This window comes from Nasonia vitripennis, unplaced genomic scaffold (genome assembly GCF_009193385.2).
Source record: "Nasonia vitripennis strain AsymCx unplaced genomic scaffold, Nvit_psr_1.1 unplaced0106, whole genome shotgun sequence".
Classification (NCBI taxonomy): domain Eukaryota; kingdom Metazoa; phylum Arthropoda; class Insecta; order Hymenoptera; family Pteromalidae; genus Nasonia; species Nasonia vitripennis.
The window spans coordinates 1-25,305 of NW_022279885.1; the positions used below are offsets into that span (position 1 = coordinate 1).

The window sequence follows — 25,305 nt, forward strand, 5'->3', positions numbered from 1 at the left end:
TACTTACTCTAAAGTTTTCATCTTCACTGCTATCGTTATTAATTGCATATCATTGATCGGCGATAAAATGCAGTAGATCTTGGAACGTATTCATCCATATTGTTTAAAAAGGAATAATAACAACGTCTTTTCATAAAATAGCTTTTTTTAGCTACAGAAAGTATATGTGCTTAGCATTTGGAACGACGAGGGTTTCGCGCTCCTTAATTCGGGATCTGAGGCAACGCAGCAGGTTGTAGAAATGAGTAGACTCGTGTCTAAGTTAAAATGCGATTTATTGACGAAGTATAAAACAGGTTCTCTCTCTTCTCGAGCGTGTTGCCTGAACGAACGCTAGATGCTCTCTCATAACGATGGCGGGCAAGCTCGAGCGCGTCGCCCGATCGCCACGCATCGTGGTGGCTCGGAGGTGGCGCCGCTGGAAGCCGGTGGCCGGATGGTCAACTGAAGTCTGGTCGAGGGACGAGACGCTGCTTGCGTCTGTGACTCCGGGGGTGACCAGGATGGGTCCCCACAGCTACTCCCCGCCAGTGACGAGCGGCTTGAGGAGGAACGAGACTCGGGTAGGTTGCCTGTTGAGGGAGTTGTCTCGGCTCGCTCGTGCTGACGAAGGTGGCAGGCCCGGTGGTGTTGGAGAGGCCTGCGCCTGGAGCGGCTGCGAGGCGTGCTGGTGTGGAGACTGGGCCTCCGGAGCGGGCGCTGCCAGCTGTGCTGGCTCCGTCGAGGCCTGCGTCGAGGCAGGCTGGGGCGCTGGCTGTGAGTTGGGAGCTGCCGGGGCTGGCGCCTGTACAGGCCGCGCGCTCGGCGAAGCTGGCTGCGGAGAGGCCGGCGGAGAGGGCCCTCGATCCGCCGACGCAGGTGCAGCCTGACTAGGAGAGGCCAACGGAGAGTCCTCTCGGTCCGTTGGCTTCGGGGAAGCGGCGCTCGGTGAGGCCGGCGGAGAGCGGACTCGATCCGCCAGCGGCGGTAGTGGAGCGGGCAGCGGAGAGTCCTCTCGATCCGCCGACTCGGTGAAGGCCGGCTTCAGCGAAGCCGTGGTGATGGCCTTGGACTGGCCGTTAATCTCGATGCGGTAGACCCTGTCGTTGAGGCGCTCCAGTACCTTGTAAGGGCCAGAGTACGGGGGCTCGAGAGTCCTCCTTACGGTCTCGACTCGCCTGAAAACATACTTGCAGGTACGTAGGTCTGGGTGGAAGAAGGGCGCTTGCGGTGCGGCGTGCCTGGAGCCGGGAACCGCGCGCAGCTTCTGCATTAGAGTCCTGAGCTCGACGACGAAGGCAGGAGCGTGACTCCTGGATGCGATGACGGGACGAAGAAGTCGCTGGCAGTCGCAGCGTCGTCCCGAACACATCTCTGCTGGCGAGGCCTGTAGATCCTCCTTGAAGGTGGAGCGCAAACCGAGCAGCACTGCTGGGAGCGCGGTGGGCCAAGGCGTCGGGGCGCAGCACATCAGGCGCCTTTACGTGCGGTGGAACCTCTCGACATGCCGTTTGATTGCGGGTGATAGGGGGTGGTGCGCCCTGTCGGCTCCGATGATGCGCGCCAGCTCTGCGAAGAGCGCAGCCTCGAACTGCGCGCCCTGGTCTGTCGTGATGGTTAGCGGTATGCCGTAGACGCTGATCCATCGGTCGAAAAAAGGCTCGTGCGGTGGTAGAGGCCTGCTGATCTGGCATCGGATGGCTTCTGGCCACCTGGAGAAACGATCGATATCGTCAGGCATACTGCATCCCCGAGTGGAGAGGCAGTTGACGATGTCCAGTGGAGATGGTTGAAGCGCGCATCCGGGGCGTCGAAATCTCCCAGAGCTGCGCGGTTGTGGCGGCTCACCTTCGATTGCTGGCAAGGCACGCATGTGCGAGCCCAGCGCGCGATGTCCTTGCGCATGCTGGGCCAGACGTATTGCGCTGATTGTCTGATGGTTGCCCGGATGCTCGGATGCGAAAGACCGTGCGTGACGTCGAACACGGTCTTCCGGAGCTTCCGGGGGATGTAAGGACGTACCAGATTGTTGTCGGTGGCGCAGTGCAGCACGTCGTTGCCGAAGGTGAGAGCCGGAGCGTGAGCGATGGTGCTGGTGAGCCGAGGATTGCGGGAGGTCCGCGTCTGTTGCCTGATGTTTCGCCAGGGTCGCCAGGTCCAGGCTGGCCGGCATGTCGATTGCTTCGACCCTGGAGAGCGCATCTGCTCGACGTGTCAGGGCCCTTGGTGTACGCCAATGAGACCTGGAATTGTAGAATGTAGTCGAGCTGTCGTGCTTGTCGTGGCGAGGCTCTTTCTGCGGCTGCTGAGCTGCGTACGTGAGCGGCTTATGGTCAGTCAGAAGGGTGAAGGGTCCTCCCTCCAGGATGCCCTTGAAATGCTTTACTGCTGCGAAGGCTGCGAGGAGCTCCCGGTCGTAGGTGCTGTAGTTCCGTTCTGCGCTGGAGAGCTTCCTCGAGAAGAAGCCAAGGGGCCTCCAGGAGCCGTCGATTTCCTGCTGCTCGAGCACTGCGCCTATGGCGTGATCCGAAGCGTCGGTGAGCAACATCCTGGTGCGTTGTCTCGCAGGAAAGTGGTTCTGGCTGCCTGGGCGAGCGCGCTCTTGCACGCGACGAAGGCATCCTTTGCAGCTGGCGTCCAGGTAATCGGGTAGGCCTTTTCTTCTTCGGTGGTAGGTGTTGCAGAAGGTCGTTGAGCGGTGCAAGGAGGCGCGCTGCGCCCGGAATGCACCGTCGGTATAATTGATGAGCCCAAGAAACGTCGGAGTTGCGAGGTGTTGCTGGGCTTCGGGAAAGCCTGGATGGCGTCGATTGGTTTTGTGGCGGCCTGGAGCCCTCGGCGGAGACCTCGTATCCTAGGTACGTCACCTGCTTCTTTCCTAATATGCATTTGTCGGGGTTGACCTTCATACTGGCCGCTCGTAGTACGTCAAAGAGTTTCTTGAGGTGCTCGGCGTGCTCTTCAGCGCTCGTTGAAGCGACAATGATATCGTCTAGATATGCTCGGGCGAATGGTAGGTCGCGCAACAGCTGGTCCATGGCCCGCTGCAGCGACTGGGCGGCGTTGCGCAAGCCCAGCGAGGACCTCGTGAATCGAAGAGGCCGAAAGGCGTAATGATGGCCGTCTTGTGCGCGTCTTCTGGTGCGAGTGGCAAATGGTAGAAGGCCTTCTTTAGATCTATCACTGAGAAAATATTTCCTCCAATGCTGAGCAACAGATCTTCGATGATTGGAAGAGGGTATCGATCTGGCACGGTGCGGCTGTTCAGCTGTCGGTAGTCGCCTGTTATGCGGTACGTGCCGTCGGGTTTTAATACAAGACGAAGTGGACTGGCCCAGGAGCTGTCTGACAGTCTCACAATCCCCATCTCCATCAGCATCCGGAATTCGGCCTTAGCAGCTTCGAGGCGAGGACCAAGGAGACGGCGAGCCTTGGCTGCTGCTGGTGGTCCGGTGGTGACGATGTGGTGCTGAGTGTCGAGGCCCGGAAGGGCGATGATCGTGCTTCCTGGGGTCGCTAAGTCGCTGTATTTGCGGAGAAGTTCGGCGAAGATTCCTTCAGCTACGTCCGCTGAGATGACGACTTCGACCGAGTGCGTGTCTGTCGGACGAATTGAGGCAATTGCGTGGCGGGATGAGTCGGGTCGATGAGGCGCCGTCGCTGCATGTCGACGACTAGCCCAAAGTGCGCCAGGAAATCTGCGCCTATTATGGGGTTTGCGACTTCTGCGATGATGAATTGCCACTTGAAAGGCCGGCGCAGGCGCAGGTCCAGATCCATGCGATGAGCGCCGTATGTATCGATGGAAGTGGAGTTCGCTGCGCTGAGCTTCAGTGGGGCGCGTTGGAGCGGTCGTGAGAAGAAAGATCGGGGCAGCAATGAGACTGCCGAGCCGGTATCGACCAGGAACCTAAGTCGTGAGGTTCGGTCGACGACGTGCAGGCGTTGCTCGTTGATGGCGCAACCGCAGCTGCCTGAGGGTGCGGCGGCGCTTCTAGTTTCCCGGCATTAGATAGGAGCAGGGAGCCTGCATTGCGTGGCCTCGCTCGCGAAGCGCTGGTGATACCAGCACCATGCTGGGTTTGCTGCTGGCGAGGTGGAGCGAGTCTGCCGCTGGCGAGATGACGAGCGCGTGGCTGAGCGACCACGCTGCTGCTGTTGCTGTTGTTGAATGGGCTGCTGTCGTTGTTGTTGCTGCTGGCCTGCTGCTAGCGTGGTCGCGATGGACTGCAGTGTAATTGACTGCTGCTGGAGCATCGTCGAGATGTGGGCCATGGCGAGGCGAAGCGAGGTCAGCTCCTGGTTTGGCTGAGGTGTGGCGTTGCCTGAGGAGACGCCGCTGGATACTGGCGAGACTGGACGTGAGGTTGCGCAGACCTGGCTGCTCGGGAGGACGAGCTCGTCTGCGAGTGCAGCTAGTTCGTCTAGCGCTGGTGCCTTGAGCACTCTGCAGAGACGGCTCGTGTGTGATGGCAGAAGATCGAGCCATTTGACGCGCAGGGCCTCGTCGGAGACTGCAGATCCTCCGAGGCGGCGCATGTAGCGCAAGAGCTGGGAGGGCGTCCTGTCGCCGAGCTGGACCTCGTTGAGGAGCTGGTGGAGCTTGTGGTCGGCGGAGACGGTGAGACGCTTCAGGACGGCTGCTTCAGAGTCTCGTAGCGCTGCTCTGCTGGAGGGTTGAGGATGACGTCCGAAACCTCCTGAGCGACGTCTAGCGGCAGGCCTGCCACGATGAGGTCGTACTTCGCGACGTCTCTGGTGACTCTCTTGGAGCGAAAAGACGATTCGGCTTGCGAGAACCAAAGGCTCGGATTAAATGTCCAATACGGTGGTAGCGTGCACTTCGAAGCAGCGTCGACTTCGCGCTTGTCGTTTTGATCGTTGCGAAGGTCGAAATTAGGATAACGGTTATCCGGCGGTTCGAGAGACGCGCCGAACTGTTGTTGTTGTTGATTCGCGCGCGGGCCGTTCTGTAGCGACTGCTCCGAAAACATGTTGCCTTGTTGTTGGTCGGGTCGCGCTTGTTGACACGAGGACCGCTGGTCTTCGGTCTGCGTGGCTTCTGCTGACGAGCGAGGCGGCGTGTGAATCATGTATTCGTCCTCGGAGTTGCCCGAAAAATTCAGCGCGCGGCGAGCTGCTCGCAGCTCGCGCGTGCCCGCGAGCGCGTGGTTATTTGCTGCGCTCGCTGTGTCACGGCGAGGTGCGTCTGGCGAGACACCTGGCGGGGCGCGAGGCGTTTAAGCGGAGCCAGCGAAGCGCGCGCGGTTGCTGCTCGACGCAGAAATGAAAAAGATGGCCGCTCGCTTACAGCGAAGCGGTTCTATACGAATGCGTGGCTCGCGCGTGCCTGCGAAATGCGCACAAAGATGCACGACGGCGAGCGCGTAGTGATGCCAGCGAATTTGTTTTGCCTTCTGGGTTACGAGAGGCGTGTGTCGCTGTAGCGACGAAACGCGAAGCGTGCGGCTTAAGCGGCCTCGATCGCGGCGCGAGACGCTCGGCGGCGAGCGCGCACGAAGGAGAGAGAAGAGAAAAAAACAAAATGGCCGCGCGTTGCGGTTTTGTATGCGAGAAGCGCGTGCTCGAGCGACCTTGACCTTGGCGGCGAGGTGCGAGCGTGCTTAGTACGAGCGTAAGAGTGAGATGGTCGTTGGTGTAAAAATGCCGGCTCAAGGCGTGCGCGAGGCTGCGATGGCGATGCGCCTGCGACAGCTTTTTCTTTTTTCTTTTCGACCGGGAGAAAACACTCCGCGAAGAAGAGAGCGACTCGACGGAGTGCCTCTGCGCGACGCACGAAGAAAGGAGCGACTCGCGGGTCGCACGTGGTCTCCAGAAAAAGAAAAGAGGTGTTGTACCTTGGCTGCCGAGAGACCTACGTCTTTGTCGGTGTTGCTGCAGGACGAAGGTTGCGGCTGGCTACTGTCGCTGCTGTACGCCGGTGAGCGGGAGGTGCGACCCCGGCACGTTCGCTGTATAGGGGCTGGTGCGGGGCGACCTCGGGGTTGGCCGTATAAGCCGGGCTGGACTGCTGTCCTCGGTGAAGATGGCCGTAGAAGCGGGCGCACCGACGGTGGCTGTAGATGGGCCTTTCCTCCGGTGCAAAAAAAACGTTTTCTAAGGTCCCGAGTCCGGGCTGTAGATGGGCTCCGTGGCTCGAGAAGATGCTGCTGCGATGCGATGTTTCGAAGAAAGCGACGCCACGCTCCAAAAATGGCTGCCGCTCGTGCGCGTCGGTTGATGTTGCTCCGCTGTTGCTCGATGTCGGGGTCACCACTTTGGAACGACGAGGGTTTCGCGCTCCTTAATTCGGGATCTGAGGCAACGCAGCAGGTTGTAGAAATGAGTAGACTCGTGTCTAAGTTAAAATGCGATTTATTGACGAAGTATAAAACAGGTTCTCTCTCTTCTCGAGCGTGTTGCCTGAACGAACGCTAGATGCTCTCTCATAACGATGGCGGGCAAGCTCGAGCGCGTCGCCGGATCGCCACGCATCGTGGTGGCTCGGAGGTGGCGCCGCGGGAAGCCGGTGGCCGGATGGTCAACTGAAGTCTGGTCGAGGGACGAGACGCTGCTTGCGTCTGTGACTCCGGGGGTGACCAGGATGGGTCCCACAAGCATACAGGTTATAATATACTACTAAAATTAGCAGCGCCGCCTTCTTTGTTGATTTTTTTTTCAACTCTCTGAAGTTATTCGAGACTTGAGTCCATTAAAATCATTGTCATTTACTTGTTAATTGTATTTATTGTCACTACAAGAAGCTGTAGCGGATACCTGGCTCTAGAGCATTTTAGAATACATATTCTTTGCAACATTTATGCACATTCATCGGCAAACTTGATAAAATAAAAATGGTTCAGTGCGGCTACATTCACGCTGTAGCCATCTTGCCAAACGACGGAATACGCGGGAAGGCGACCGGAGGAATTCCCGTCTACAATCATAGTGTCGTACTGCCCTGCAGAGTGGAAACATTCGGAAGAATCACTTTCTTTGCTTTTAACTGGGGTTGCAAACACGTGTTTTTGCCGGTGGTATCAAAGTTGTATTTATCGAGGTAACTTGTTGCTGAAGGTAAAATGAATGAAATCACCGATGAAAATGATGATGATGAGAAAAACAATGGAAGGAATGAGAGTAACAGTCAGAATGACAATATAAACAATCATGATGATAAAAAAATGAAACCACTTGAGGACAATGAGATTGAAAGTGTTAAATTTTTTGTTGCTGTCAAATTTATTGACGACAAGGAGAAACATCATGTTATTGTAACCTCAGATAAAGTACTAAAGTTCGATCCAGTAAAGACAGAACGTAAAAAGTATAAAAATCCATACAAAGTTTTAAAATACGACACTGACAGACAACAAGAATTTGCAGTACCTGCTAATATTTTAGACCATTCAGGTAAGTAGTCATATATGCGTATCCATGTGTATGTATATATACGTATAGCTGCATTGCTTATCTTGTATACATATATAAAAATAATACATAATTCATTAATTCATTTCAGATTCGTTAGTGGATCTGAAAAATCAACACAAAAGATACGTTTATCCAAAGTCTAGGTTAAGTGATGCTCTAGAAAAGCTAGCTCAAGAGTCAGAAAGCGAGGATGATGGTTTAGATACCAAAGATCAAATTAAGAAAGATAGAAAAGATAAAGTGTACGATGACTATGAACAAATAATATTTAATACTTTTATACATATACCTGCATATGTATACCTTTAATGCATATTTATTATTTGTATTTCCAGAATGCGACAAAAGAAAAACCAGACTGTGCCTTCTAATACAAGAAAAAATGTAAATAAATGCGATAACATGCAGATGGTTGATAAGCAGACGCAGAGAGAATTGATTAAAAGAAAAGCACAACAATTGCTCAAAGATAATGAAACGGTATCAAGTATGAAGCAAATGAAAATGAATAAAGTTTCAGCAAATTACAAATTAGATTTTTCTAATAATACTTAATGCGATACTGGCCTAGTATCAGAAAATACAGATAATATTGATTCCCAGATAAATACATTAAATAAAAAAATAAATGCCTTGGAAGAAGAAATAGATGAGAAGGATAAAGAAATTGATAACTTACAATTATCTCTTGTACTCGCAAACTCTACTTGAATCATGTACTGAAAAAAATAATGAGTTAAAGAAAAAGTTAGAGGCATTTGAATCAACAAATGTTGATAAATCTAATACGCAAGGCAATGTATTAGAGTCTCCAGTACGTAGTACAGTAGTAAGCATAAAGTCAAAAAAATTATTTGACTCTCCAACAATGGTCCAAGAAGAAGATTCCATAGCATGTACAAGCTCTTTGACTCCTCCGATGAAAGTGAACAATAAACTTGTTCATCGTACACCTCCAACAATGTTCGAAGGAGAAGAAAATGCAATACCATCTGCAAGCTCTTCGACTCCGATGAAAGTGAAAGAAAACAAATCAGCTGTCACCACTACACCTAGCTTAAAAGGTAATTTCTTTTATATTTGATATTTCAGTTTTTACATTTATAAGTAATTAATTTGATTATACAGGTTGCACACAAAAGAATTCAAAGAAAATAAAAAAAAATAAATGGCTTAAACATTCATTATATGATTATGATTCGGATGACTATGCCAGTGATCTAAAAAAAGCTGAAAAAGAAAAAAATCATGAAGATTTTACTGCATTCCAGATAACAAATAATGATGGACATAACGTAAGTTCTTTTAAGATATAGGTGGATCTCAAGATGGTTTGATCTTTGATTTGACAGAGAAAAATCTATATACAAATTAATTTCTTTTTATTCAATAAAATATGTATATCCACAGGAAAAAATGTTTCATCTTTGCTATGGATATTGTATCAAATATGAGGAATAGAAATCAATAAGAAGTCAACCGACTGCATCTCGATTCATTAATAAATTAGCCATAGCTTTGTGGGGAGAGAGGGAAATGGTATTAAGAGCTGTCGATTTACGAAGGGCGGAATCAAGAAGAGATTGAGATACACCTAGAAAAGCGGTAACACCTAAAAAAGCTGGAATATTAAGAAGTGAGTAAAATCAATAAAATAACATTAATATAATTATGAAATTGTAATTTTAAAATGTCATTGTAAAATATTATAATTTGAAAATTTTGTAGAATGCTATCGACGATATTTACTCTCAAAACACGAAATAAAACAGAAAGATTTGGAAAAATTAAATCAAAATAATTTAAGCAAGAATCACAAAAGAAATTTATTGAAAAAATTGGATGGTTGGACTACACATTTAAGTAATGCCATCAATCAAGTTTACAATCAAGAAAAGGCTAAGGACAAAGGTAAATATTCTAAAATGATAAAATTATCATTGAATATTTTACAATTTTATTTTTCACATTACAGCAACTATTTATTTTTATATTTTACAGACGCTGATTCCAGCCCATCCTCTGAAGACGATAAAGGGTCTAATCGCGCAGTCGATTTGGATTCTGATAATTAAATACAATTGACTTATAAAGTTAAAGTATTGGTGAACAAATGTTGAAAAATCTTTAAAATTTTTATTTATACTTTTTAAGTATTTTAAGACATAAGTAGAATAATGTCGTTTATGACAGGAAAGTTCTTCCATAACATAAGATTGTGAAGGGGCCACGCCACCTCTTATATAGATATACTTTGATAAAAGTATTATATCAAGTGGCGCGGTAGCGCCACGAAGGCGAGTTTGAGAAGCAGACGGAGCCGCGGCGCCCGTGACATATTTACTTCTATATTGGTGTTCGGATTTTTCATTATACAAAAAAAAATACTTATCATCATTATTGGTTGGATTTTTTGGCTTATTAGCATGTCTTCTGAGCTAAACTATGATTTCCAACAAAAACATTAGTGAAAAAGCTGCCTATTTTTATAATATGGGAGTAGATAATCCAAAAATGCTGAAATCACCTATTTATTCTTCAGCCCGAAATGTGGTAGGACCGTGAAGTTAGCCGCGCACGGCCAAGAGTAAGGGGATTGCTTTCTCATAAATATCGAAATCCCGCTCATTTCCGCTATTCAGGTTGAGGTTACTATATGCTTTCCCGCCATATACTTACTGCCGATTTTATTTATAATCGTCATACAAGAGAATCGTTGTGTTTTTTTAATCTGGTCTGGCTAAAAGAAATTCATTTTTAAAGTCCAACAATTCAGTGCATTCACTTTATAAAAATGAATTGTAGTTCTTCTTATACAACCGATGAGGAGATGGAGTATTTGGAACATCGTGATGTAACCACGTAAGTATTTGTGAGGTTATATTGTTTGTTTTTATTTCACGTTTTATATTGTTTTTTACGTTTACATTATAGAATCATTGTGGGGTATGTCGATGCAATTACTGCTCCTGCAAAAGCTCCTGGCAAGAACGATTTATTATTTAAATTTGTTGTATCAAATGGAAACAGACGCATTCCTATTCTTGTATGGGACGTAGATCTTATCAATAAATTATCTAAAGAAATTTGTTCTAGCAGGGTAAGTTATCTTACTTATTATTTACATCATACCATAGTTTTCAATATGTATATTTTTGTTTCTTTTTTTATTTATAGGTAGTAAGTATTAATGGTGGCCACTGTCGAGCTGTTGCCCCATCGAAAATCAAGGACGAAAGTAATTTGGTCCCATTTGAAGTAATAATAAAGGAAAATACAGAAGTTTCTTTTTTGGGCTATCACAACTTACAAAATCAAACGACGAATCAACTTCAAAAGGCCACTTTTGATAACATACACACTTTAGAAGGACTAATAGGTGAGTAGTAATTTTTAATTGATATTTTTTATCTAATTTGTTATTTTTACCTATTTCCCAATTGTTTTATTTGTTATTTTTACCTATTTCCCAATTGTTTTAGAAATTTCTGGCTACATAAGAACGAAGTTTTCGTTATTGCACAATCGTAGTGGCCATATGACTTATGGATTAGGAGCAATCACCGATGGGATTAAAAAATCACTGTTCAAGTGAAACAGTTTACGGAATGTGAGGTTGAAATTGGAGATTATGTCACTGTTACAGGAATATTAAAAGGCCAAGGTTTGTCTTTACATGTATATAATTTTTGACATTTAAATTTAATATGCGATATTAAAATCCATTTTTTGTAGACTTCTTTTTGATAATTTCTTTTCTTTTTTAGACTCCCTTGTAACAATTTTTTGCGATAGCATCAATAACATAAAGTTGGATGCTGAAAAACCAGCTTTAACAGCAGCAGAAGTTCAACGTGGTAGCCGACCAGTTAAACGCATACGCACAAGTGACAAAAAATGTTGAATTACATTTAAAATATTCCATATATTTTGAGTTCTACGGTTAAAAGCTATTATTTATTGATTATTTAAAAAAAAATTACTGTTACATATTTCATATGTTCTGAGTTTTACGGTTCAAAGCTTTTATTTATTACTTTGCTTTTATTTTATACTATTACAATTTTGAACTAGATTAAAGAAGAATAACAAATCATAAGACTAATTACGTACAAGTTTGGTACAAAATGTGATTCATAGTTTTATGACTGTGATATTAGAAACATATTTTGATAGTTATTCTTCAGACTAAAAATATGTGATACTCGTGTTTATCGAAACTAAAATAATTATATATTTAAAAAGTCAATACTCTTATTATAACAGTATTTTCATAATGTTTAATTAGTTTCAAAGATTAATATATAATTATGATATTTTCAGTTACACGCTAAAGTATAATGACTTCAAAGACTAATTGACTTAAGATTTTCAATTACATGTTCAAGTATTTAAATAATTTAAATGACTTTTAAGACTTGTTACAAGAAGAGAATTGTATCTTTTAAAGATAAAGATGACTCCGTAAACAAAAGTATATTTGTAGTTCCTAATATAGAATTTACTATATTAAAAAGTTAACATAATATTTCTATATAATTTTGTATTTGCATGAAGTTTGTTTATTTGTTTGTACAAACAATGTATCAAGTCTACGTATATTTTTTATAATATAAAGTAAATAAAAAGACTATTATGAGATTACGATGATATAAAACTGTTCTTTTTGGCAACATATATTTCAAACAAAAAATAAGTTAATTAATTAAATAAAATAAGTAGTACAATGTTTTTGAACAAATATTTTTTTATTGTGTATATATAGTATAATTAATAATTTTATAATAAGGGTACAGATAAAACTGGAGGTCTTAGAGTTTTAAGAATTTTTACAATTTTAACTTTTCCAGACATATGAGCCATAATGTGCTTTTCCAAATATTTTTTGTTAACGTATGTTCTCTTACAATAATTACATGTGTAAACATTTTTAGGATGTTGTGAGTTTACATGTTTTTCCAAAACATCTTTTCTAACAAAAGTTTTATTACAGATATGACATGTAAAGTTACATAGATCAGTATGTGTCAATCTATGAGTTTGTAGATGTTGATTTTGGGAGAACTTCTTATTACACTCATTACAACTGTAATTTTTCAAACCTTTATGTATACTTTGATGTACTTTTAATTGCCCATTTGTTTTGAAACTTTTTTCGCATATTAAGCATTTAAAAGCTTTCACAGTATCATGGATCTTGATATGCACATTTAAATTTCCCATTTGAGTAAAACTTTTTTTACATATAGTGCATATATGTGGTTTATTTTTTGAGTGTATTCTTTCATGTATTATTAAATCTCTCTTTCTTTTAAAAGTTTTTTCACAAGAAACACATGTGTACAGAACATTTTCAGAATTTTTATCGTTTTCCATATTTAAACAATATTCTTCATGCAGGTTACTTGATTTTCAAAATAAAAATTTTATTTAAATCTGTTCCAGATTGATTCGTGTATCATACTGCCTACAAAGTTAATTATATTTTAGGGTTAGGGTTATACTTATTTCGTACAAATTATTATTCTATTTTATTAATATACGTGACTTACCTTTATTTTACAACGTCTAACATTTGTTAAAAAATGTTATAAATTTTTTAGAGCTACATAAATAGCCGTATAGTTGAAGAAATATATGAGAAAGCAATCCCGTGCGCCGTTGATGACAGAAACTTATGGGAAAGCAATCCCGCGCGCGGCTCACGACAGAAATTTATGAGAAAGCAATCCATGCGCGATTTGGATGCGCAGTTGCATTTTTTTGGACTCGCATATGTAACCGCGTATAAAGAAGTATACGTGACGTATCTGAGCGTGAGAACAACAAACAATCAACGTGTTTATGTTGATAACAAAAAAGCTTGTAGAGTATACATGGTTTGGAGTTAACAGCTTATTAAGGAAGAATAAAAGATTTTCAAGAGTACATAGCTTACATGGCTTGGAGCCAATAACTTTAATAAGGGAGAGAGAAAAGAGCACCTGGCAAATAACATGCAACTTCATTTTTACTTTCTACAACATTCCACCTGTTGATTTCCAATTATTCGGTGCAAGTCAACGTTCATTTTAGCAAAAACAGGTAAAAATTATTAAAAATATGTTTTTCTAACATTATTTAAATGGAAACTTTTAGATTACAAGGCATGTGCTAAGAGTGGTAACCTAACCTGCACATCTATACACACAAACATATACATAATCACACACAACGTTCACTGCCTTAACTACTCTAGTATGCACGTGAATTTTAAAAACATCAGTTACAATTTGTGTGTTGAATATTACCAAGGATGAAGTCCAGATGTAATTATCTTAATAGATATTCTCAACTCAGTGTTCGAGTCAGTCGCAGGTAGTATATATCATTATGGTGGCATATATGCAGAGCATTATAATTTTTGCTGTACATTTTAGTGTAGATACTTGTTTCATTATGCACAAACAGGTTAGCGTAATAATTTTTACTTAACAAACTCTGCTAGGTGTTCCACATCAAATCCTATGGCTTATAGTGGACAAAATGTACAAATAGGTGTTTATATGAAAATGTAACTGAAACACGTGAAATCAAAACAATTAGATATATTGTTTCAATATCTTTAAATAAATCACCTTGTACAATTTTAAACCTCTGAGTATGATAGTTTTGAGAGCGAAAACAAAATCAGAAAACAAGCAGTCGTATGTAACTATTGATAATTTTTGTTCGCACTCAATTAAAAACTATCATACTTGGAGGGCTAAATTTTTGTGTGGTGATTTTTTTCAAGATGTTCAAATTTTGAACAGCTACCAAAGACAGACAAGATAAAATTGTTACGCTATCTTGTTTCTATGTAATAAAACAAGCATCTACACAAAAAATTTTACATCTTTGCATTAATACACTGTATATATGCCACCATATGTGACTGACTCGAACACTGAGTTGAGACGTACATCTTTCAGGATAATTATGTTTCTTACAGGTTATTAAAAACAGCAAATTAAATACACTCACACTATATGACACCATACTTACTGTACACATAAAAACTCTACACAATTGCATTTTCCTACATGAAAAAACTCTACGCAGATATATTTTCTACACGAATATTTCCTACACTTATTTTTTATTATTTTACTACACTGCAAAACTCTACACAAACGTATAACCTATTGTTGTAACAATGATATAACAATAGGTTATGATATTGTGTAGAGTTTTGCAGTGTAGTAAAATAATAAAAAATAAGTGTAGGAAATATTTGTGTAGAAAATATCTGCGTAGAGTTTTTCCGTGTAGGAAAATGCAATTGTGTAGAGTTTTTATGTGTACAATAAGTATGGTGTCCACTATATCAGTTTTCAACTTATTCTAACCTCTTTCCCATCATGCTTCCACAGTTAACCTTTTAAGTAGTTATTTAAATATTATTACTTAAGAAACGATTCTAATTTTTTTTTTGTAATTACTCTTTTACCTTTACATATCTTTGCCATGTTTTGAACCAGAATCGTTTAGTTTTTATTAGTTCGCTTACTTTCTACCAGAGACGATTTTTTTTATTTATCTACATAATTTTTTCTTTTATTTTACAGCTAAAATTTGGATTGAAGAATAACGGTACTCTCTATGTCCTACAAAATACAAAATTGTAAGGTATATATACATATTTATATACATGTTTGCAATTACTTTTATTGACTTTTTTCATATTCTAATGTTATACCATATTTCTTTTTCAGGTTTTCTGTCTTTGAATAAAGCTAATGACTATAATATTAATGAAGTGTGATATTTAACATCCTAAGTAATTATAACTGATTATTGCAGTTTAGTGAAATTTGTTATTATGACTGATCATAGTATTACTGAACTTTGATAAAATTACTGTAATAATTGTCACAATGTAACAATAAAATAAATAATTTCAATTTTTCTCTCTCTTTTTTTTACTGTATATATAGACTGCCTTCCGTCTATTTTTATTTACAAAACAATATCCTTACAGTTATAATTATTCTTTTAAAAATAATATCTATCCATATTTCCAACATTTATTTTTACTAAAATCCTGCCTTATCTAGCCAAAGCCATAGCCAAAGCCATTAGCCAAAGCCATTAGCCAAAGCCATTGCCAAAGCCATTAGCCAAAGCCATTAGCCATATGCATCAGCAAAAGCCATTAGCCAAAACCATCAGCTAAATTAAGCCATTATAGCCAAAACCATCAGCCAAAGCCAACAGCCATATAAATACCCCATGGTCATATCAGTTGAATATTGCTATATTCAGCGAAAGCTGTCAGTCATAAATATAGTTACAAATAGTACAGCCACACTATCGTGCAAACAATTGTAGATTAGAACCGATTAAAACGATTATAAACTATTAAAACGGAGCACTGTTGAGGATTACAATCGTTTATTAATCCAATCAATAAGAAATTGTGATTCGTTTTAATCGTTTATAATCATTTTAATCTGTTTAAATCTGCAACTGTTATCAGGGTAGCCAAGTCTCTACGTATCTAACCGAAGCCACCAATCGGAGACATCAACCATAGATAACCACAGCCACAAGCCTGTATTACCTGCAAACAGCCGAAGTCATAACCATTAACTGTATAACTATAAAACAGCTTTTATTAGCCATAATCAGATAGCTAATGTATTTAAATTAAAATAAATTTTACATTATTTCAAACAACCAAAGATTAATTAAACCAAATTTATATTAAATATATTTTTTATATGATACTTGTACGTCTGCTCTAAGCGACAAGGCATTAATTAGTCCGCTAAGTGTTTATGTAGACTATTTTGTTAGAATATTATAAAATGGATAATAATATTACACAAAATTTCTCAGAATGTGCACGAAAACGTGTTACATCAGGTGATTTGCTGGAAGATTCTGACATTGATTTTTTTCTATTATTACTAACAAAATGTTCAAAATATAAGCCCTTTTCAACTTTACTTTTATACCTAGGTCTTATTTCAGAAATTCCGAGAAATCAAAAGCATATACAAATTATATATTTATCCTCAGTATGCAATAATCCAAACGATACTGGACATTGGGTAACTTCTTATTATGACACTGATTATATTTATGTTTTTGATTCTATAAATAATAAAGTAATGCACAAAGATTTAGAAAAATCATTAAAATTGCTACATCCTTATTATTTTCTGGAAGGTAAGAGAGTTATTTTCCCAAAGGTTCAACAACAAACGAATCAAAAAGATTGTGGAATTTTCGCCATAGCTTTCGCAATAACTTTATTATGCAAAATGAAACCAGATCTTCTTACGTATAATACTCATATCATGCGTCCACATTTACTGAAATTACTTGTTAGTAAGTACATCGCACATTTCCCTTGTATTATTACACCTATCCCTATAAATGTTCAGCCTAGAAAATTATATGATACAAATATTATCATTAATAATGCTTGTCTCAATGATGAACACATAGATTATTTTCATACAATGTTACAACAACTTTCTGCGTACCAACCCTACTCAACGTTGTATTTACAGAATATTTCAAAAATTTCGCATATAAATGAAAATAATAAACACATACAAATATTATTTCAACGTGGCTCCACAATAGGTCATTTTGTATGTACATATTACGATACTAGTACTTTATTTGTGTATGATTCAATGAATAATAAAGAACTTCATAGTGATATTAGTATAGTTTTAAAGACGTTACATCCTTATTGTTTTAATGAACAAAAGAAACCGATTATATTTCAAACAGTTCAGTCCCAAAAAAATGCTACAGATTGTGGTGTTTATTCTATAGCCTATGCTGTGACCCTTTTATTTGGTTATAGACCCGAGACAATGGTATATAATAACAGTGAAATGCGTAAACATTTGTTAAAAATATTTGAAACTAGAACAATTGAACATTTTCCATGTCTTAGTACTTTTTCCAACTATTGTTCACAATTTAACTTTAGTTCCATAACTGAAACAAGAGCTACAATTTCCGGTTTAGGTAACAATGTTATGCATAATAGAAAACGTACAAACGATCAAATAACGGACGAAACTTCATTACAAAACCATAGGGAAACAAATCTACATAGTCTCGCAATCAAGAAAAAAAAACATACTATCAAAAAAATAAAGATAAAATTTTACAAGCTCGAAGAGACAAACGTCGAATGAAAAAATGTAAAACTGGAACTGCACATAGCAATCAAAGTGTAATTGATGAAACTCAGAAATGTTTAGTTGATCAGTTATCGCCTCCAAAAAATATTAATATTGTCAAAAAATATAAATCGTGTAAAGTCACTGAAATGAAAAATCTATTTCTTCTCTTAGTAATAATGAATCGAGTTCACAACTCCATATAAACGCGCACGATTACAATACAAAAGCATTGATGATAATAACAAATCTGATTGTAATCCAAACTCTCAAAGTTACAATAAATCATGTAGTGAAAAGACAAACAATTATTAGATTCTAATAGTAAGACAAGTTTAAAAAATAAAAAATATTATGAATCGCACAAGAAAAAGATACTAAGTAAAAGAAAAATACATTATTCAAATAACAAAACTGACATTTTGAATAAGCGCAGGAACAATACAAGGATAATCGTGAAAAACTAGTAGAAAGACAAAATAAATACTACGATAAAATTAAAAACAAAATTGCAATGGCGAACAAAATTAAAAAGAAATACAATGTGATTAATGTTGTTAAGGATAGTACAATAAAATTAATAAAAACAGTGAAAATTTTATTACCAATATTATGATTAAATTGGATTGTTCATTTTCTTCTTCACAACGCAGATTAGAGGCTGAAAATTTAGTATCTACTTCCATTTATCTTCGAGATGAATATATCAACAAAGTAAGAAAAGTGTTGAAAAATCTACAAAATAAAATTGAATTGTCATTGACTCGATTAGGTAATATATCTATTACGGATAATATAGACTGTGCATTAACTGCTTTATGCGGTATTCCTAAACATACTTCCTCCTCAGAACCATATTTTTCTGATGCAGCGTATGATTTTCGGCTTGGATTATTTAACGATTTTAATATTAATAATAAAGTTATTTTAAATGAAAAGGACAAACCACCAATATTTACCACTTATTATTGAAGAAAAAAATAAAAAGGTAAAGTTTGGGAATGCAATGGTTACTGTAAAACTATCGATATTGATATATTAACAGAGCTACAAGCATTTTTTTAGATATTCTTAAAGTGACTTTCAGAAATGCTTACAAGTTTTTTTTATCTATAGATATATGTTCAGCTCAATCACGCAATATTGATAAGCTTGGTCATCCAAACATTTGTTATAACCAACCCCTATTATGTACTTCAAAATTTTTAAAGTTGCAAGTTTTATCATCTCATTATCCTCATTTGCGAACGATTCAAAGATCTCTTTATGAATTGAAACATTTGTATACTTTTATTTTGGACATAGAAAATGCTTTAAATGATGCAGATGTAGTGTTATTAAGAGATATTATACAAAAATCCAAGAAACTTGGTGTACCTATGAAAAGCAATAAAAACCTGAATCAAGTAAATTTAAATGAATCAGAATTAAAAGAGCAGTTTTGTATTGGCATCAAGGAATATACAAAAATAGTAACGGATCCACCTACGATTCCTTGTATTTCATGCGAAAGACTATTTTGTGCTAGAGACATTCAACATTATGATCAGAATAATGCAACTAATGTTGCTTTTGAATTACTCGGCATAGAACGTGAAAATCTTTTTCAAAAACTTAAGAAATTGCATAACATTACCGATAATTCTATATGCAGACCTTGTTTAACAAATTTAAGAAAAAATATCATGCCATCCAACTGTATTTTAAATAACCTTTTTGTGGGAGAAGTTCCAGAAGAAATTAGAAGTCTCAATATGATAGAGAAATTTTAATACAAAGGGCAAAAGCTTTTCAAACAATTACGAAACTAAATACCGTTATGAATAAAAATATTCCTCATTATGTAAAAATTGATAAAGTAATTGGTAGAACATTTCATTTACCTTTACCACTAGAAGAGACTTTAAAAAGATATGTCCTGATACTGATCCATTAATGCAGATCACGAATTATATATCTTGATTCGAACACACCCAACAAAAGCTAATAAAATTTGGGAAGATTACATTGATATAAACAAAGTATGGAAGGCGTTACAGTGGCTAAAGAAAATAATTCTATTTATGAAAAAATTGAACTTCCATCTAATCCCAAATGTTATTGGATACACTACACGAGCAATTAGAATATGAAGAAAATCATGAAAACGCAGAAGAAGAATGTACACCTAAAACAAATACAGTACCAAACGAACCCCCAGTACGTCCGTTATTAACCCAAAATCTGAGACGGACCCTTTTTATGACCATTACACCATTTATCCTTTGCATGACAAAAAAAGAATGAATCAGATACTGCACTTTACCAGATGTTGCAAGTTTCCGCTGCTGCTTTAGATAACAGAGGAAAAGATTTAGATCTCAAATGCTTTCCTGATTTATATCCTTACGGAAAATATGGGCAACATGCTGAAAGAAAGCCTAATTTAAGAGATTTCGATTATATTAAGAGTAGATTAGCATCGAAACATTCACAATTTAGATTGAATATTCAATATCTGTTTTTTTCACTTTACAATAATACACTGAGACAAATAAATGCTGGAATATTTCAAATGCTTAATATCATCAATCCAAGGTATAAGTACACGGTCAAAGAATTTCTGCAAATGTTAAATGAAAATAAACTAGATGGTAATTTAGATACCATTTTCTCTCGTTTGCCAGGTACTGAATCGTATTGGAAAAAAGTTCGTAATGAATTGAGGTGTATGGCACGCGAGTACGGACCTGCTACTTTCTTTATCACTTTCAGCCCAGGAGAGTGGATGTGGTCTGCACTAGCGGATATATAAAACAAGTAAATGGGTGGAATGATAGTCGTTCTATTTCGCAATTAATAGCTGCAGACCCGGTATCAACTGCTAGATATTTCCAAAATAAATTCAAAGCTGTGTTAGCTTATATACTATCTAAGTCAAATCCGATTGGAAAAGTTACACATTATTACTGGGTCCGTGAATACCAAGGTAGAGGATTACCCCATTATCATTGTTTGTTTGGATCCAGGATGCTCCGATTTATGGTACAAGTTCGAATGAAGAAGTGCAAGAGTTTATCTTACAACATATAACATGTCACATTCTAGATAAACAGATTTCGCCAGAACTTCATCGTCGCGTCTTAGCCTATCAACAGCACAAACACAACGATTATTGTATGCGCAAGAAACAGACAAAAACTGGATTTTCAACTGCTTGTCGTTTCGGATTTCCTCGCCCGTAACTGATAGAATAATTTTAAGAGACGTATCTGTTGCTATTTCGAATCGAAATAAATTAAAAATAAATCTCGATTTTATGATTTACCTAGAACAACAGATGAACAGAATATTAATGATTATATGCCTGCTCTATTGCTCATTTGGGAAGGAAATAACGATGCTCAATATATTGGAGAATCTTCTTATTTGTTGACCAAATACGTAAGCAAATATGGTACAAAAGGTGAAAAGAGCAATTTAGATTTCGCAGATATACAATCAAATAAACCGTTGTTTAACCGTCTTTGGCTTTTGCTGTACGTGCCTTACAACATAGAGAATGTGGAGCGATTGAAGCCGCTGATGTTTTGTTAGGACATCCTTTGCATAGTACTGATCCCGAAACAATTGTTAAATGGTTGAATGTTAATATTATAAGGGTAGAAAACTAAAGCATTTAATGAAATCAAAAATCTTCCAGAAGATTCAACAGATTTATTTTATGATTCTTTCATAGATAATCATTATCCCAACAGACCAAAGGAATTAGATTCATTATGTTTGTATGATTTTGCTAAGTGGTTTGAGATTTCAAAGAAAAACCCAATTTACAAAGCTGAGTATTATGAAATGTCAAACGGCTTGTATTGTAAAAAACGCAAGAAACCTTATTTAATAAATCACTATCAGTTTAATCCAAATAATCAGTTAGAAGCTTACTACCATGCGTTGTTATTATTATTTAAACCTTGGAGGGATTTAGATGAATTAAAAGGTTCTGACGGAACATATTGTGAATCTTTTAAAAAACAACAGCATGAGCTAGCACAAGCGATGAAGTACCATGATAAATGTACAATTATACAAGAAGCTATGGATAATATGAATAAATTAATTCAGAATCAATTAGAACAAAGTGTAGCAGATACGCCCAAAATTCAGCTCATATACCTGATGGCTGTGTACCGATTGAAGTAGAAAATGCTATGAATGATTTCAAGCTGTGTAGAAAAAGCTATTATTAGTAAACAAGACCTACAAAACTCGATTGCGAAATTTAATACAGACCAGCTAAGAGTTTTCAACAAAATAACTTCAGTTATACAATCAAATAGTAAAATACTAAGAATGTTTGTAAGCGGTCCTGGAGGAACGGGTAAAGTTTTGTCATTGAAAATTTAGTTTCATGGAATAAATACACCGTTGTAAAGATACAGCCGTCACAGCTCCTACTGGAATTGCTGCATATAATATCCAAGGACTTACAATTCACAGATTATTGCAACTTCCAGTAGAACACGGCGGCACAGCAGAGTATAAAGAATTATCTGGACCAGCTTTAAACAATAAGACAGACATTGCAGAATGTGACTTGATTATTATAGATGAAATATCGATGGTATCGAATATTACTTTCATGTATATTCATTTGCGTTTAACTGAGATATTCGATACATCTGATACTGAGGATGGATGGTTTGGGAAAATTAACGTTCTTGTTTTTGGTGATTTGCTGCAACTTCCTCCAGTTCGCGAAGATTTGTATTTGTTGGAATGAAAAAAAACAAATTGATAAGTATATCAAATCGATGATTACTTTTAATTTGGGGAGCTATTCGAATATGATGAATTAACAATCAACATGAGACAAAAAATGATCAAGCATACTCAGAAATTCTTTGCGTATTAGATTAGGTTTTATGACTCATTCTGATATAAATGTACTGAAAACAAGAAAATTGATTTTACAAGTAATGATTACTCGAAGAATATTCAAGAATTATGTAATTATTTAAAAAAATTACCAGTAGATACAGTGTGCTTATTACCTACCAAAAAAATGTGCAATGCCATTAATGAAGCAATGATGCTTACCATTGATTCAGAAGAAATTAATCTTGTTGCCAAAGATTCATACAAATGTGAAAAAAATCTACAAAAAAAAGTCTTGAAATTATTGAACGACCGATGAAGACAATTTTGTGGTATTGATCGCGTAATTACAATTAAATCGGTTCTAAAGTTATGTAAGAAGGAATATTGATGTTCTATTGGGTTAGTAAACGGAACAATCGGCACTGTAGTTTTCTTTCTAAAGATAGATCTACGGAGATTACAAGTATACGCATTGTATTACAGTCCGGAAAAGAACATGAAATACCTCGATTGGAATATAAATTTATTATCATGGATAAAATATCTATCACTCGAGAACAATTCAATTTGTAATAGTTATGGAATAACAATTCATAAAAGTCAAGGTTAAGCTTGACAAATGCTGTCGTTGAAGCAGGAAACAATGTATTTAGTAATGGTCAAACGTACGTTGCAGCTTCTAGAGTAACTACTTTAGAAGGTTTGCATCTTATTAACTTTGATCCTTCGTGTTGCACTGCAGACATGACAGCTATTCTTGAGTATAATAGATTACGAAAAGAATATCGACCAGATCTAATAGCTTTGATATTCCAAGATCGCAAACAAATTCAAAGTTTAAAGTGTATGATACGCGATGGTGTATAAAAAAAAATGAATTATTGACAGACGCTGAAAGTAATTTAAATCATATTTCGATAGTACTTCGGATATTTCTGGTTTACCTAACAATGATGGAGTTTCTTGCTATGCCAATGCCTGTGCACAAAGCTTATTCATTCAACACTATTAGAAGAATATTATTACAACATAGCCATACAGACACTGTCAAATTAGTATTTCAACAATATATTAATAAAACTAATGTCGATATTCAAAATTAAGAGAGTTCTGGTGAAAGATTTCAAACCGATACGCCAGCAGATGTGGGCAGAATTTTTATTAAGTCTATGCATAAGTCACTTATATTACAAAATATTCTGAATAAAACTAATTGAAACAATCAGATGTCCTGGATGCGATGAAGACAACATAGTAATACATCTAATAATTATATCGTTAATCTTTTCTTACCAGATTTTCGAGTTTGTACATTACAAAAATCATAGATATAATATTGGCAATTGGCAAGATATTGAAAATTATTGTGATAACGGTTGTCAGTTAAAAAGATTAAAAAAGCTGATTACGTAATCAGTAATACATTGGTGATTTACAATTGATGTTATTTGATCGTACTGATGATAACGATATTGTAAAATAACGAATTTAAAAATAATGGAATACCATTAGCTAAGGTTGACATCAATGGTAAAAAGTATGGGTTGCAAGTGGGATATTTCACCATGGTAATATTTCTCAGGGTCATTATACTATATGTTACGACACATAATCAGTGGTTTAACATCAGCGATAATGATGTTACTAAAAAACAATGGCAAGAGGTGCTAAAAATGTTTACATTTTATTTTAGAACAATTTAATGTGTTTTAATACTTTGTCTAAAAGAACTAAAAAAAAAACTTTGACCAAAGTAAAAGTTAGGCGAGTTTGATGCATTGCGTATTATTATGGTTTTCATTTTTATAAAAACTTGAGATACTTTAATAAGGTCGCTTAAAAAGATATGAATCTCTAAAAAAAACTTTAAGCAAGTAAAAGGTTAGGCGAGTTTGATATATTGCACATTATCATGCATGTTAATAAAATAACTTAACAAAATAAAATAATTTGTATACTACTAATTAGAGATCAAAAACCAACTGAGATCAATTAAAGAAGGCAATTTTTTTGTTTACAATAAATGACATTTCCAAAACAACTGAGATCAATAAAAAAAAGTCAAGTTTGTATTAATTATTTTATTTTATTCACAATACAACAAACAAAAATCTTTGTGTTTTATTGAAGGCTAAGACAAATGATTGCTGATTTAACTTAAGTAATATATTGATCAATTACAACAACTAAGATACTACGTACTTGCCATGCCCGTTTACTTTATCATAGGTGAACAACGAAATTTTTTTTAAACGCTACAACGTTATACCAGTTTGTTCATGTTTTTAACTTTTTACAATCTTTTAAAGTATGCAGAATTTATGAATACTATTTTAAAGTAATTGTAGTGCATATTTTCTACTTTTAAATGAATACAATTTCCTGACTAAAATTCCTATATATTTTTTTTTACAAAAGGAAAAAATGATTTATTGAATTCTTTTTGTTCAATTACATTTTAGTAATCTAATTAAAATTTATTATTATATATAAATAAAAAATAACAATGAAGTTTGTGTACAACAAGTTAAATATGCAGAAAGCTACACACATTGCAATTAGAACACCATGAATAAGTGAAACGGCATGGCAAGTTACGAGTATCTTGAGTTGTTTGTAATTGATCAATAAATATATTACTTAATTAAAACAGCAATCATTTTGTCTTAGCCTTCAATAAAACACAAAGATTTTTTTGTTTGTTGTATTGTGAATAAAATAAAATAATTAATACAAACTTGACTTTTTTTATTGATCTCAGTTGTTTTTGGAAATGTCATTTTATTGTAAACAAAAAAATTGCCTTCTTTAATTGATCTCAGTTGGTTTTTGATTCTCTAATTTAGTAGTATACAAAATTATT

At 37.6% G+C, this 25,305-nt stretch overlaps 3 protein-coding genes and 2 long non-coding RNA genes across 5 annotated transcripts; 3 read left to right on the forward strand and 2 right to left on the reverse strand.

Annotated features, from left to right (window-relative positions):
• Positions 1-517: 517 nt before the first annotated feature.
• LOC116418221 (translation initiation factor IF-2-like) lies at positions 518-1,450 on the reverse strand. The gene has a single exon (XM_031933286.1). The coding sequence runs from the start codon at positions 1,448-1,450 to the stop codon at positions 518-520; it is 933 nt and encodes a 310-aa protein (XP_031789146.1).
• A 5,274-nt stretch (positions 1,451-6,724) lies between these two features.
• LOC116418222 (SUN domain-containing protein 2-like) lies at positions 6,725-8,122 on the forward strand. The gene is made up of 3 exons (XM_031933288.1): positions 6,725-7,392; positions 7,502-7,655; positions 7,749-8,122. Exons 1-3 carry the CDS (start codon positions 7,062-7,064, stop codon positions 7,966-7,968), a joined length of 705 nt encoding a protein of 234 aa, XP_031789148.1. The 5' UTR covers positions 6,725-7,061; the 3' UTR covers positions 7,969-8,122.
• A 1,770-nt stretch (positions 8,123-9,892) lies between these two features.
• LOC116418223 lies at positions 9,893-12,067 on the forward strand. The gene is made up of 5 exons (XM_031933289.2): positions 9,893-10,275; positions 10,348-10,513; positions 10,591-10,792; positions 10,896-11,077; positions 11,181-12,067. Exons 1-4 carry the CDS (start codon positions 10,208-10,210, stop codon positions 11,006-11,008), a joined length of 549 nt encoding a protein of 182 aa, XP_031789149.1. The 5' UTR covers positions 9,893-10,207; the 3' UTR covers positions 11,009-11,077; positions 11,181-12,067.
• Positions 12,068-12,140: 73 nt separating this feature from the next.
• Positions 12,141-14,199, reverse strand: LOC116418225. Its single transcript, XR_004228298.2, has 2 exons — positions 12,966-14,199; positions 12,141-12,880 (listed from the first exon to the last, which is right to left on the reverse strand). It is a non-coding gene; the product is annotated as an uncharacterized LOC116418225 (long non-coding RNA).
• Positions 13,012-15,343, forward strand: LOC116418224. Its single transcript, XR_004228297.2, has 3 exons — positions 13,012-13,497; positions 15,003-15,063; positions 15,150-15,343. It is a non-coding gene; the product is annotated as an uncharacterized LOC116418224 (long non-coding RNA).
• Positions 15,344-25,305: the final 9,962 nt, after the last annotated feature.

Bases quoted from the DNA above. Each gene is read 5' to 3' on its own strand.
- LOC116418222 (XM_031933288.1), top strand. From the start codon at position 7,062: ATGAATGAAATCACCGATGAAAATGATGATGATGAGAAAAACAATGGA. The intron at 7,393-7,501 runs GTAAGTAGTCAT...AATTCATTTCAG, and splicing joins TAATATTTTAGACCATTCAG to ATTCGTTAGTGGATCTGAAA. The intron at 7,656-7,748 runs GTACGATGACTA...TTGTATTTCCAG, and splicing joins AAAGATAGAAAAGATAAAGT to AATGCGACAAAAGAAAAACC.
- LOC116418223 (XM_031933289.2), top strand. From the start codon at position 10,208: ATGAATTGTAGTTCTTCTTATACAACCGATGAGGAGATGGAGTATTTG. The intron at 10,276-10,347 runs GTAAGTATTTGT...TTTACATTATAG, and splicing joins GAACATCGTGATGTAACCAC to AATCATTGTGGGGTATGTCG. The intron at 10,793-10,895 runs GTGAGTAGTAAT...CAATTGTTTTAG, and splicing joins CACTTTAGAAGGACTAATAG to AAATTTCTGGCTACATAAGA.
- LOC116418221 (XM_031933286.1), bottom strand. From the start codon at position 1,450: ATGTGCTGCGCCCCGACGCCTTGGCCCACCGCGCTCCCAGCAGTGCTG.